This window comes from Harmonia axyridis, chromosome 1 (genome assembly GCF_914767665.1).
Source record: "Harmonia axyridis chromosome 1, icHarAxyr1.1, whole genome shotgun sequence".
NCBI classification, from domain to species: Eukaryota; Metazoa; Arthropoda; class Insecta; order Coleoptera; family Coccinellidae; genus Harmonia; species Harmonia axyridis.
In genome coordinates, this window is record NC_059501.1 from 76,268,072 (window position 1) to 76,282,140 (window position 14,069).

Genomic DNA, 14,069 nt, shown 5'->3' on the forward strand with positions numbered 1-14,069 from the left:
GAGGCGCGGTCGCACTTAATGTTGGGTATATTGTCGTGGTTAATTCGTCTCCTCGCATGGCCTGTTCTTGATTTCTTCTTAACGTTTCTAGTTTTGTCAATTGACGGTTGGTAACCCACATGGTGAGGGTGTTCCATAAGCTAGCCAGTATCATTACTCCGCAACCAAAGTTTTCGTATAGGTGGAGTCCGTTTAGTATGACTCCAAGGCTGTAAGCTATCATTCTGAAGATCGCATAGAATCCCATAAGTCCACTCATAAATATCCCTATATCAGTGAACCATCCCCACACTTGACGTATGGTGTTATGGGCTAATTCTTTCATCTCTTCAGGGTTAAACATACTTAATGTCGAAAATCCTTGGTTCGATGTATCTAGGCCGGCTACTCGTCTGGTTATGATGTTTTCTACCGCTTTCCTTTCGGTTCCGAACGTTAAGATTCTTTGGGCATTACTGATCTCTTCTTGAGTATAAATCCCAAGTGCTCCAATAGGTCGTATGGGTGAAAATTTCAACTTAGAGTTTGAGTCGGGTGACAATATTTCTGGTGTCTTTTTTGTAGTTGGGTACGGGCTGAATCCCATCCAGTAGTCATCTATTTTATATAATGGGGGCATTAGGCCATTACAATCCACTTCCTCCGCGTAATTCTGAATAATCCTCGTAACTGGGGCCATAAATTTTGACTGGTTGTTTACTATAATGGGTAATTCATTATAGCATTTTTCCGTTCGTCTTATCATCACATTACGGGGTACACATCTCATTATGTACAGGACCTCTCCTAGTACTCTTCCTACATATCCTCCTCTTTCCTTCACAAGTTGGCTCAAAGTATTGGGTACCAGTGGAGCCATCAGTAGTCGGTTTCGAAGTATTTCTCGTTGTAAGAGACATCTTCTATGGACGGTATCTGTATATAGTTGGTCCAGTTTCCTTGCGTAGGCCTGTTCTACATATAAAAACTTACTGTTGACGTAAGCCATCAAATCAGCATTGTGAGGAAGAATATTCATTTTGAGATGTATATCATTTCGTTGTTTTTCCTCCATCACTAAGATTCTTGGATGTTCGGTTTGCCATATTTCTATTTGGCACAGTGTGACTCTCTTCATCAGCGTTACTGCGAAGACCTTTGTACCATCTTCTATAACTAGGATCCGTTCGGTCGTAAATTGATTTGAAATTATCTCCGCCTGACCTTGGAATAGCAAACTCAGGGATTCTCCGCAGTGAGAGAGTGCTTCGTTTTCCCATGTGACCTCTCCCAATGTTGTGTCAAAGCAATAGCCTTTTAAGTAGGGACATACTACACCTCCTAATAGACTTATCTCATTTTCGTCTATTTTTACCCTTGCTTCATAGTCCGCTACTCGTATTTTTATAGAGGCTACTACGACCACATCCTGCCATGTCTGACCATTTTCTTGGTAGGTTGTCCCCTTGCAGGTTCCATCGTTGTTTACTGTTCCTCCGATCGTAATTGAAGCTGAAGTAGTACCATTCATATTTATTCCAGCAATCACCTGATGGTAGAGATGCAGTGTCTGATACCGATGGACCGCCCGACATTCTTCCGCACCTAACCGGTGTATAAAGTTCGATACACCTCCGGAAACAATCGAACTATGGCTGTGCATTCCGCAGTGAGTTATAATCCGGGTTAATTCGACACAACAATTCCATACATGTTTCAATCTTATTTCGTCCTTCTGTAGCACTTTAATGTCAACCGGCTCACTTTTATATGTTGTGTCTAACGTCGGACATTCCGCGACATCACGAATAGATACCGCCGTTATCTCGGAATTTTTATTCGCACAGTCATACGCTATTAGGGCTTGGACGCTTGCACACGTCATAAGGAAGAAGGTTATCCCGTAAACTAAGGCTTGTGGTTTCTTCATGGTACTTGTCGTCTAGTAGGTTTTCGCAATTTTTTTTTTTTTTCTGGGTAGGATGATCCTCCCGGAAACCGTCTCGTCCTGTGGAACCCTGCAATTCACCCTTATACAGGAAAATAGTTGACAACAAAAAAAAAACCTAAATAATGTCCTACATAACATATGATGAGGTTAACTCTACATAAACTACAAGAATGAGGTGAAATACATATTGATAATACTAATTAGTTATACAATGTTTTTTTTTTTTTTTTTTAAGGTGGTTTAGGCAAACCATAATACCATAACATATACATATATATTTGTTCAATTGAACAATAATCTGAAAAAAAATTAAAATACATATCGTGTCTGATGACGCGTATGCTCAATTAGGTGGAAGAAACATAAAAGAATGGACGAAATAAATTAATATAGAATCAGGGATGGGGTTGAAACTAAAATGCTATTGATTCAGGAGTGTGAGCATGTATGCTTGAGGAGCAGAATAGTATCAGGTAGGGTTTACCCGACGTACAATTGAATGCGTCTTCTGAAATCGACATTAGGGTAAGAGTTTATTTGACCCACCTGGATGCTTGCTATGAGTTACTCAGAATAGTTACTCGAAATGGATTCGTGGGGCTAGGTGGACTTTGGTAACAGAAAAGTTGGGTATTCACTTACAATCAATATAATGAAAGTTTAAGCATAGAGAAAAAGGTCAATCCTACTTAGAATACATAAGAGGATCTCAACGAACAACGCTTAGGCGTGTTACTTAAGTCAGAGAAAAATAAAAAGAAGGTCCCTTATATTAATGAACAGAAACTCGGTCATAATATTGTAAGTGAACCCTTATAGAATCTACGAAGAAAAGATGGACTCGTCCCTAAAGGTTTGTCCTTTTTTTAAACCCCCCACTGGTTAATCGAATCCATATCGAACCGGTGGGCGCCTCAATCTAGTTGAGCGTCTTGCAGGAATTTCTACTTCTTCTTCCTCGTCAACCTCCTCACTCTCTACCGATTCATCATCTTCCATATCACTGTCAATTGAGCTCTCAGGTGTCCGCCATCTCGACGTACTATGCTCTGCGGGGATTATTAAAGGCGGGATTTTCAATACATTCTCCTGTACATCATCTGTATCTAGTACATCTGCTTCTGTGTACTCGTTGAGCTCTTCTATGGGCATCTTCCCACTTTGTCTACTATCTGTTTCCCTTGGGACGTATTTTTTCAGTCTGTTTATATGGACTATTTGTTCCTTTTTACCACCGCATTTCCTTATTTTATATGTGACTGGGCCGATTATTCCTATAATCTTGTATGGTCCGTCCCAGCGTTTCAATAGTTTTTTCGATAAGCCCTGTTTTGTACTCATGTCTTTCAAGTATACTTTGTCTCCTATTTGGAAATATGTTTCGGCCGTATTCTTATTGAATCTTTCGATTCGATCAGTCTTGTCTTTTTCCGTACTTTGGTGTACTTCTGCATACACCCTTCTAAGTCGTTCTACTAATTCCGATACATAGTTATCATCATAGTCGTATCTGACTCTTCCAGATCCGATAAAACTATCAATTGGGAGACTTTGTTCCCTTCCGTGTAATAAGAAGTATGGGCTATATCCGGTTGCAACGTGAATGCTACCTCGATATGCCATCAACACGAATGGTATCCACTCGTCCCAATCTCGTTGATCATTACTGACGTACTGAGATAACATATCTTTCAGTACTCGGTGCATCCTTTCGATCTGTCCATTCGAGGTTGGGGCATAGCTTGACGTTTGTATTTTTTCAATACCAAGAATCCTACAGACTTCTTTAAATAATGTTGAGGTAAAATTAGCCCCCCTATCTGTAAGCAGCCTTTTTGGTGTTCCGTGTCTAACGATTATATTTTCCACAAATGCTCGTGCGATTGTATCGGCCTTCTGATCATGAATTGGTATCGCTTCCACATATTTTGTGAAGTAATCCTGAAAAGTGAGGAGATATCGATTGCCCTTCATTGTATGAACTAAGGGTCCTACGATATCCATAGATGTAAGTTCCCAGGGTTCTGTGGTAGCTGTAAATCTTTGAAGTGGTGCCTTTTTCAGGTGAGGTGAGGTTTTTCTCTTGTTACACGCATCACAGCTTACACAGTACTTTATAACGTCAGATCGCATGTTTGGCCAAAAGAATCTTCGTTTAAGACTGGATAGAGTTTTCTGTTGTCCTGGATGCCCTGCCATTGGAGAATCATGAAAGTCATTCAGCACCTTCATCACGTAAACTTGTGGTACCACTAACTTATCCTGCTCTTTATCGAAGTGATATAAAATACCATCATTGGATAAGTAATAGGCCGTATCTTCGGAATCTATTTGAGTGCCTAACCTTTCGAAAATCGATTGACAGTAAGGGTCATTATGTTGTGCCTCTTTCAAGGCCTGTCTGTCCCACTCAGGTTCCATACGAACTGCCTCTCCTTCTTGAAGTTTTATTGCTGATATCGGTGTCGACCCTGTTTCGTAAACTATAATTTCGATATTAGAATTATGGAATATGAACTTTATCATCTCCAAAATTCTTCTCCAGTCGAACTCATCTGAGACACATCCGATTTTTGTTATGGCCAGCGACTTATCCCCATTTCTTTCGCAACATGTTCTTAAATTCTTCAGGACATTCCATATGCTTCTATACGAGGGTTTATCATGTTCCGAAATTGTAGTAATCAAGTAATAAATATTTCTTTCCGGCAAATTTAGTTCGGCTACCTCTCCTACATGTTTGTTTTGTTGGCGTAATTTGTCTACTGAACCGTAAATTTTTCTAAATTGTGAGGCTATTCCGCTTCCCATAGTGACGTCTCGTGATACACAATGGGCCAAGGCCCACGATTCGGGTGCTGAAAATAGGCTCCCCTTCTTCAGTTGTAATTTTTGCATTTCCGGCATTTGATGTTTGCGTTTATATTCTTGAAATTCATCGAAATTGACATCGATGAAATGATCCTCTTTGTTATACATCCTACTCAATGCGTCGGCGTTTCCATGTAGTCTCCCTTTTCGATGGATCACGGTAAAATCATAGTCTGCCAATGTCATTGCCCATCTAGCTAATCTTGATCCTGGGTCCTTCAAACTTAACAACCATTTGAGTGGTCGATGATCTGATATAACAGTGAATTTCTTTCCGTAAAGATAACATCTGAATGCTTGTATTCCATAAACTACTCCCAATAGTTCTTTCTCTGTGGTTGAATAATTTAATTCTGCATTATTGAAATTACGGCTGGCGTATGCTATCGGTCGTTCGTATCCATCCCTTACTTGACTAAGTACCGCCCCGATTCCCAATCCAGAGGCGTCGGTCGCGACCACAAAGGGTTGACTAAAATCCGGGTATATAAGTACCATGTCTGATGTAAGAACATTTTTCAGTTGAGCAATCGAGTTTAATACTTCTGGCGTGATTTCAAATTTCACTTCCTTCTTCGTCAAATTTGACAATGGGGCTATCAGTTCTGCGGCGTTTGGAATAAACCTCCTATACCAGTTTACTAATCCTAGAAATGATCGAACTCCTTTCACATTTTTTGGTATAGGAAAACTTTGGATAATTTCAATTTTTTCTGGGTCTGGAAGTACCCCTTGTTGCGTTATCATATGTCCTAGATATTTAACCTTTTTCAGCATGAAGTTACATTTTTTCGGTTTAAGTTTTACGTTAACGGACCTTAATCGATCAAAAACTTGTCGTAATCTTCCTATGTGGTCCTCATTTCCTTCTGAATTAAATATTATGATATCGTCCAAGTATACCATGCATAATTCCCCGGTAAGTCCAGTCATCGTGATATTCATGAACCGTTGGAACGTTGACGGTGCGTTTTTCAATCCGAATGGCATTTTAGTGTACTCGTAATGTCCTTGGAAGGTACTGAATCCTGTCAGAGGTATATCTTTTTCTTCCATATCAATTTGATGGTAGGCCTCTGCTACATCGATTACTGAAAATAGTACTTCATTTCCGGAGCTATATCCTTGAATCAAATCTGATATGTTGGGAAGGGGATAATATTCCGTTTTAGTGACATTATTGAGTCCCCGATAATCAATACACATCCTCACTTTGTCTTCTCCCGTAGATAGTTTCTTTGTAACGAGAACCACAGGCGCCGACCACGGGCTAAATGATGGACGAATAACGCCTGCCTTTAATAACCTATCAATTTCTTTCTGTAAAATTTCCCTCTGATGATAAGGAATTCGGTACGGGGCTTTACAAATTGGTTGTGTTCCTGGTTCTAATGTTATGCTATGCTTAACCATTGTTGTACTGGTTAATGCTTCGTCATCTTTAATAAACAAATCAGCATATTCTTTAATTAACTTTTTCAATTTGAATTGAGTATTCCCATCTAAATGCTCCAAATTAAATCCACTGGCTGCCCAATCATCTTTTTCTTCGAGACTGATTTTCCCAATCAAATGTGACCTGTTTTCCTCTTCTATTATGCAAGTCATGGCTTTTGCTAATTTTTGCTTTTTCTGTAATCTAACCTCCTTTTTTGATACGTTTACTACGCGAATCCATAATTTATCTCGTTTAATCATTAAACAATTGGCGACATACGCTTGACCAATACCTAATTCTATTGGTTCGCAGACTATGTTCGTTCCCTCTATATCCTTTCTCAATTTAGCTTCTACCAGAGCCTCTGAACGAGCTGGGATTGTGACCCCTGCGACTAAAATAATGTCCGTTTCCCAACGTTCTTCCCTGTTTTCATATGTGACCGGCTCCTTTTCCGTTTCCTCAAAACTCCTTCGGTCCTCCTTGCTATTTTTTCCTTCGGTCACTTCATATTTTGTTGAGTCATTGTTTTTGAAAAGTCGAACACTTTCCTCATTTCCTACTGCCTCCTTGGATCCATTTTTTGATATCCTTATAGTCGAGTTCCCATTTATTTCGGTACTCTCCACCTGTATTCCTATTTCCCTAACATTTCGTACGCTTGATGGCGTATTTTCCTCAACGCGTCTTATGCCCGCCGGCACATTTTCCGTTATACGTTTTACGCCCGCCGGCGAATTTTCCTTAATACGTTTTACGCCCGCCGGCGAATTTTCCTTAATACGTTTTACGCCCGCCGGCGAATTTTCCTTAATACGTTTTACGCCCGCCGGCGAATATTCCTCTCTGTTATTCAAAGAAATTCCCTTATAACCTGTTTTATTGTTATAATAATCCTCTTCGATCCCCTGAATCACAGCCATATCCCTTCTTTCTCCACTAATTTGATCCTCACATTCTCCTTTAGTTAAAAGTTCGAAAGTCCTACCCCACATCATCATGATGGGTTTTCCTTCGTAGCTAATGAGCGCTTGATTCGCGCTGAGAAAATCCCTACCCAAAATAACTTGCACATTCCCTAATGTGCTATCATCGCATATGATAGAGGTCCAATTTGTGCCCAACTTTTCACCTTCCGGTCTTATTGAAATTTCAGTCGTACCCCAGGTACGTAAACTATGGCCCGATACGCTGGTCAGATGAAAATTAACTTCATCTTCATTTCGCCTATCGATCGGTATTAGACCTTTTTGGATGAGCGTCACCGCCGCTCCCGTATCTACCAGACAAAAACTCGTCCTTCCATTTATATTAAGTTTTACTATATGTGCTATATCCTGTAGTTCCCCGGAGTTTATCTCCGGAATTACCATAACTTGCTGTTTCCCCAATTTTCCCTTGTTTGTGCCCCCCAATGTTTCTTCTGAATTGGTCTGCCTTGTTACATATTTTGGGCCGCCGTCCGTGCAGAAGGAGTTTGGCCTCTGGAGTTTAAATTTTCTCTTCTTAAGAAAGATGATGGTCTCGATTGTCTTGGATTTGCGCCTGTCCCTCTATTATTTTCCGAGGTTATTCCTTCGTCCCTCCTGTGATTCCATCGATTTCCTTCTTCCCTTCTGGACTGCCATTGATATCCTTCTTCCCTATTTGGAGTTCTAAAATTTTGTTCTTTTCCAGGGCCTCTTGCTGCGTTATTTTTGGGACATTCCCTAGCCCAATGTCCTGTTTGATTGCAGAAAAAACATGTTCCCGCATTCCTTCGTCCTATTCTGTCGTTATTACGACATTCTTTTGCGAAGTGCCCGGATCTGCCACAGGAATAGCAAGTTTTCCCGGTATTTTGGCTTGAGCTCTCTTGATTCCTCCATCCTTTTCTGCACTCCTTCGCCAAATGTCCCTCCTTCTCACATAGTTGGCACACCTTTTTAGTGTCAACGACAGATATTTTTGTGTTTGTTGACCTCCCTTGTATCATCCTATTAGTCGTCTCCTGTAATCTGACTAGTTCCTCTGCTTTTTCGAGTGTCAGATTTTCCTCCCTTAGAAGTAAAATTCCCGTGTCTCTCATTACGTCTTTTCTGAGGCCCGCCTTAAACTGATTCAAGATTGAATCCCTGTTCTTCTTTCTTATTCCTGCCTCCTCTCCGATTTCCGCACCGTCTAAATCTTCTTTAAGTAGTTGTGCTCCTATGGTCCGTAATCTGGAGCAAAATGACGATACGTCCTCTTCATGTCTTTGAAAACATTGGCTGAGGTTCCATTGACATTCTCCTGGTAAATGAGATGTGGTGAATTTTTTAATAAACCGATTCCTCAACTGCTTATAGTCCAATGAATCAAACGAAACGTCCGACTTGAAAAAATTATATGCCTCCCCTGCCAATTTCAATTTCAACAAAATATTTGTTTCTTCCTCGGTCCATTGTTCCAATTTAGCCCTCAATTCCAATTTCTCGAAATATCTGATAACGTCCTTCCCTGTGAAATTTTCCAACGTTGACGATATCATTCCTAGAGGATATTTGAAGGGAATCTGAACGGGGTTGATAGTAGCTGGTTGTGTCATTTTTTCCAAGAAAAAAAAAACTGTCGTAAAAAATTCAACGGGAATTCGTCCTCAAAAAAATAAATACAAGTATCCTGAAAATAAATAGTTATTTATTCACTTTAACGAAACCTCGAATCAACAAATCAATCTTTCCTGAAAATAATCATATATTATTCACTGAAATATTGCAAAGAAAAAAAAAATCAACAGAACTATCAATCACTTAGGAATCAAATTTCCTGAAAATAAATCTGTATTATTAATTAACTCAAAAAAAATACCAAACGTGAGTCCTCAGAGTTTTTTTTTTTTTTTTTTCAGAAAAAGATCAAAATAGATCGCACCGCTGTCACCATTGTAATAAACTGGCCTGTTCTTGGATGTTAATGTTTAAATAGGAACTTATTAGAAGAGCGGCTTTCTAATAGTTCCAGCCAGTATAGTTATGTTGAAATTAACTCAATTTCTCTTTTACGAAAGAACCTTTCGTGCGTCCGGCTTATGCACTAGGATAAGTCTTATATTTGATCTTTTCTAGGAGGTGTTTCACTGAATGAGACCAAGTATTATTAGATAACAAAGTTTAATAATATTGAAATAATTCATGAAAAAAAAATACAATCAATAAATTTTGCACATCACTAGCCTATGACACAAAATAAGAAAAAAATTTATAACCTTCGACAATCTTGGACTATTTTGGTAAATTTTTTTTTTATGAGGAGACAAATCATCAACCAATATTTATAAAATTAAATTAAATGTCCTTACCCTGGATATCACAATCACTTGTTCAAATAAATCTTTCAACAAATTCCCTATCTGTAACTTTCCTGACAACCGTTCCCGCAAACCGACTTGAACTTTATTCAACTAAGAATCGAACTTGAACTGTCTACTGAATTGAAAAGTATTGTTTTTATAGTTGAATAATCGTCACCCTCCTTCTACCAAATTTTTCTAAGCGTCTATCTTCTTTTTCCTTTCGTCCAATCAGAGTGATTGTCCTTATGTACCTAGATTATTGGTTCCACCCCATGTTATGTACTATTGACATGGGGTTGTTCCGTTGGTACCGCCTAAATTGGAAACCATTTTGTTGGACGCGGACCACCGCGTTGATGGTCCCTCTCCGAGTAGAACAGATTTTTATGTTCTGTTTATGTTTAAACCTCTCTAGAGTTTTTACGACTACATTTTTATTGCCTTTGACATCCTGTACTAATCGTGTGAAATTGGAACCTACTTGTTGTATCGTGGGATATCAACAGTGCCAACTACCCTGGGGTGTTTATCTTAAGCCAGGATGACGGATTTAATGCTTAATAAAATGTGAGGGGTGACAACGACTTCGTTTGCGTTCACTTTACTGGGATAGAACCGGGAATTTGTTGAATATCCTTTCAATGAGCCTGTACTCATTGCGAATTATCATTCACATTCATTACAAAGTTGTACACCAATATTTTATCGTCTTCCCAGAAGACACTACAATTTTTGAAAATTGACTTTCAAAAATCTCAATAAGTCCATTTATAAAAATGGCAGGCGATGTTTTTTTTGCCTGTATGATACCCTAGTGAGTAGTAGCTCATTTTTGTTAAGATATGTTGTGTCTTAAATGAATAGTTTTCAAAAGAATATATAGTAAAAGGGATAAGATTTCTCAACACTACTCAATACCTACTGATAATATTAATTAAAGATAGCCCAAATCATTGAAACAATTAATATATTTGGAAATATTCATTTTGACAAAATGAAATGGGGAACACGTGAACAAACAGAAACAAAGTCTGAATTATCTTAAGAGTATACAGTTGCAGAGATCAGTTCAAAAATTAGTACACTTTATTTTACGCTAGAGTCCATCCGATTCAGATGAGGTTTTCACTTTTATTCATTTCAAAGAGTTCCTCCTTATTTATTATTTTTTTGGAATGAAAAAAAAATTCTATGAATTTTATTCGGAAATAATTTAAACAAACATTTATTTTTCTTGAATTTTCACATAAAAATATTATATATGAAGTCTTGTCGAAGGCTGAAATGCGATTCTACTAAAATTTATTATAAATTGAAAAAGTAAAAGCGCATTTTAAATTCTTGCATGTGGTAGAAAAGGACGGTGAAAAAGAGAACCATTTAAGTTTGCTTCCCTCGCCTTGAAAAGTGGGGGGGGGGGAACGCTGAAGAGAGAATAGTAGTTGAACTTTGGCAGATCACGAGAAAGCCACGTGGTTTAAATCTCTCTTAAGAATTTCGAAATTACTGCATATTATCATCTGAAAAAGTGTCATTAATATTTATCGCTTCTATGGTCTGCTCAGATGTCTGCAAACTTTTCTCAAATCGAACTGCACCTCTTTTCAATTATATTTAGAATATTAAAAAAGTATGCAGATAACTGAGCAGATCATTAAAAACAGCCCAAATTTTCACCAGTTTTCTTATTGCCGGCCAAAAAAGGGCTTGCCCTTTTTCAAGACCTTATAACTTTCTTGGTGAAATGGGTCTTCGCCAAGTAGCACTTATGCTAAATTGATGGTTTTGGTCACATGAATAACTCTTATTATCACTGCTTTATACATTTGCTTATATTGTCTGCACTAGTATGAAGCACCTACCGAAAGAATTATACTCTCTTATAGAATGTCCACTTGAATGCGGCACATAATAATCATTATTTTGAATCGGCACATGCACACATAAAAGATTGTGTTCGTCTGAACCCACATCGAATATATTCACCTTCATTGAAGGAAAGATCGATTTTCAGGTGCCTGGATCGACGTCCTACTGGACAAAGAAGGAGGCCAAACTAGAGAAGTCTTTCAGCAGGCTGGAGCTGACAGGAGTTGGTGGAAGCTGGGGCGCCATTCGGCTACGTTGCGAGGCGAATCTATTCAAGTTATTTCGTGCCAACAGTTTGGAAATCGCTGTTAAACCGGATGTTCCTCAGCCAGCCTCCGTACTGCTCATGGGATCCAGCCAAACTATTGGTAACTACTTTTACAACTTTATTACTTTTACCAATTCCAAAGAATTGATTATTTATTCGATAATGAAGCTGGAGAATGAGGTAAATCATCCATTGCCAACTAATGTGTAATATAACAAATTAAAAAATCTCTGCCATTGCTTGTAGCACTAAATTTTCTTGTCCTTCGCTCCCAAAAATTGATCATTCCGCAGTACATTATGTCTGCTCTCGCGCAATCATCTGCTGGATGCACAACATACAACGAATTCTCAAAAAGACTTTGATATTTCAACCTCAATAAATGAATGTCTCAAAAGTTTTGGCACAGATTTCAGCTGTATGAAAAAATTTTGAGAATCCAAATGTCGAGTCAGTTTTAGAAGGAACAGTCAATCCAGTCAATCACAGAATCAATTGAGTTCCGATGGCTTATGAATTAAGGCTCAGTTTCATCAGTGTTTATAATTTACTTAGGCAGATGCCTAAAATAGGAATCAGAGGAAATGACAACTTTTACAGACACTAATGAAAATTTTCCAGATCATCCAGACGAACATTCGTTTCTTAAGTCGATGCTGACTAGTGAAAATGTTTGTCCATGGGTCTTATTGATTGTTATTTTAAGAAAAACTATTTTATCGACAGTTGTTAGATATCGCACGATTTCAATATCCCTAACGATCCCCGTCCATATCTACATAAGTAACAAATGAAAATCGGAGAACGTAGCTTGATATTTATACCCCTACCAGCAGTCACTCCACGCGCACTTCATTCATAGTAATAGACAATGGTAATAGTAATGTCTTGATTTCACATGATCTCTCAAAGTATGCGTCCAAATAAAAAACTTTTGGAGACAAAGTTCATCTTCACGAAATTACCTTTACGATGATGTAAATTTCATAAGAAAAGAATCTAACCCTTGCCTTATGATGATGCTCGAAAATCAGCTTATAATGTTCTTATATTACTTTGGTACAAAATGCCATATTGTAAGGTATCTTGGTATCTATGAAAGATAGATATGTCACAAACTTTTTCCAGATCTACTCAAAACAATCACTTTTGTAGAACATTGAACTCGACAGGTAAAAGAATTTTTGAAATTGATTCAGTAGTTATTGAGTATATTCACAACAAACATATAAGCAAAAATACAAACATAATATTAGCATAGATTATTGAAAGCCTATGATGAAATTATTCGTATCGTTGATATGAACTAACTTATTTTTTTTTTCAGGTGATCTAAGAGTTTTCTACAAGTGTATGCTTTTCTTCCTGATGACGGCTGTGTTAATTAGATAACTGTGTTAGTGTTGAAATTGAAGAAAACTGGATGTGACAATCGGACTATCAAGGACTAATAAGTATCAAACAAATGTAAATAGAATGAAGAGATGTCAAGACAGTGATGTGAATATTGTAGGATATGGAAATCATTGCCATTCGTTACATTCCATAGAACTCTAAAAATATTGATGTCATAAAAAAAAATTACGATATAAGTATGATTGTAACTTCTACAGGGAAAAGATGTTTTATACATGGACAATTCCATTTCAGAAATAAATTTTTTACTGTTTGTTCATTATCGAATGATAGTGAACAAGCACAATTGACCTATTAGAGATATACTCTGTAAGTTGGTTTGTTATGACTGAAAATTAGGATGAATCAGTTTTTGGAGAATCGTTTAGAGTTACAAGGGTCTGAGAATATAACGTGACTCCTATGAGTATGTTTCTTGTTGAAAGATATATTAGGAACGATTGGTTATTGGAATAATTTTTGTATTTGGAAAAATGTTTAGGAAAATAGATAAATATAATAATAAATGTTCCCGATTTGTGTAATATAAATTTTGTGGTGAATATCTGAATCCCATTGAATCGACACAAAATTAATTTCATTTCGAGCATTGTAAAAACTGCCTTCCTCCCACAACAAATGAAATAAATGTATGAAACATGTAACGAGAATAAATAAAGAAAATTTTACACAAAATGTCGTATTACGATTCAGTTCTTCATTAATTCTTCAATTTTAATTCCATCTCACAATCAAACGCATGTTTCAAAATCACAATAGATACACTGGAACATCGACATGTGTTCAGAAAAAATTAAGAATCATAATATGACATCGCTATCTATAACCTGTGTCCATTAGTTACTGAAATATATTGCAGATGCCGAGGATCATTTGGTTGCGCCATCTATCACCCAATAGTTGAATTCAGCCAAATCCCAAGAATCAATGAAACCAGGCAGAGACATCTATGTATAACTGTAGG

The 14,069-nt window shown here is 37.7% G+C and overlaps 1 protein-coding gene across 3 annotated transcripts in view; it reads left to right on the forward strand.

The window, feature by feature from the left end:
- The window catches only part of LOC123678213, a 452,860-nt gene extending 439,092 nt beyond the window's left edge, over nucleotides 1–13,768 (forward strand). For 2 of the 3 annotated variants that reach the window (XM_045615121.1, XM_045615114.1), the window contains exons 5-6: nucleotides 11,555–11,789; nucleotides 13,017–13,768. In XM_045615121.1, coding sequence (XP_045471077.1) covers nucleotides 11,555–11,789; nucleotides 13,017–13,081 — 300 coding nt within the window. In that variant the 3' untranslated portion in view covers nucleotides 13,082–13,768. The remainder of the gene's footprint in view (nucleotides 1–11,554; nucleotides 11,790–13,016) is intronic. The other variant, XM_045615129.1, reaches the window with a different exon arrangement.
- Nucleotides 13,769–14,069: the final 301 nt, after the last annotated feature.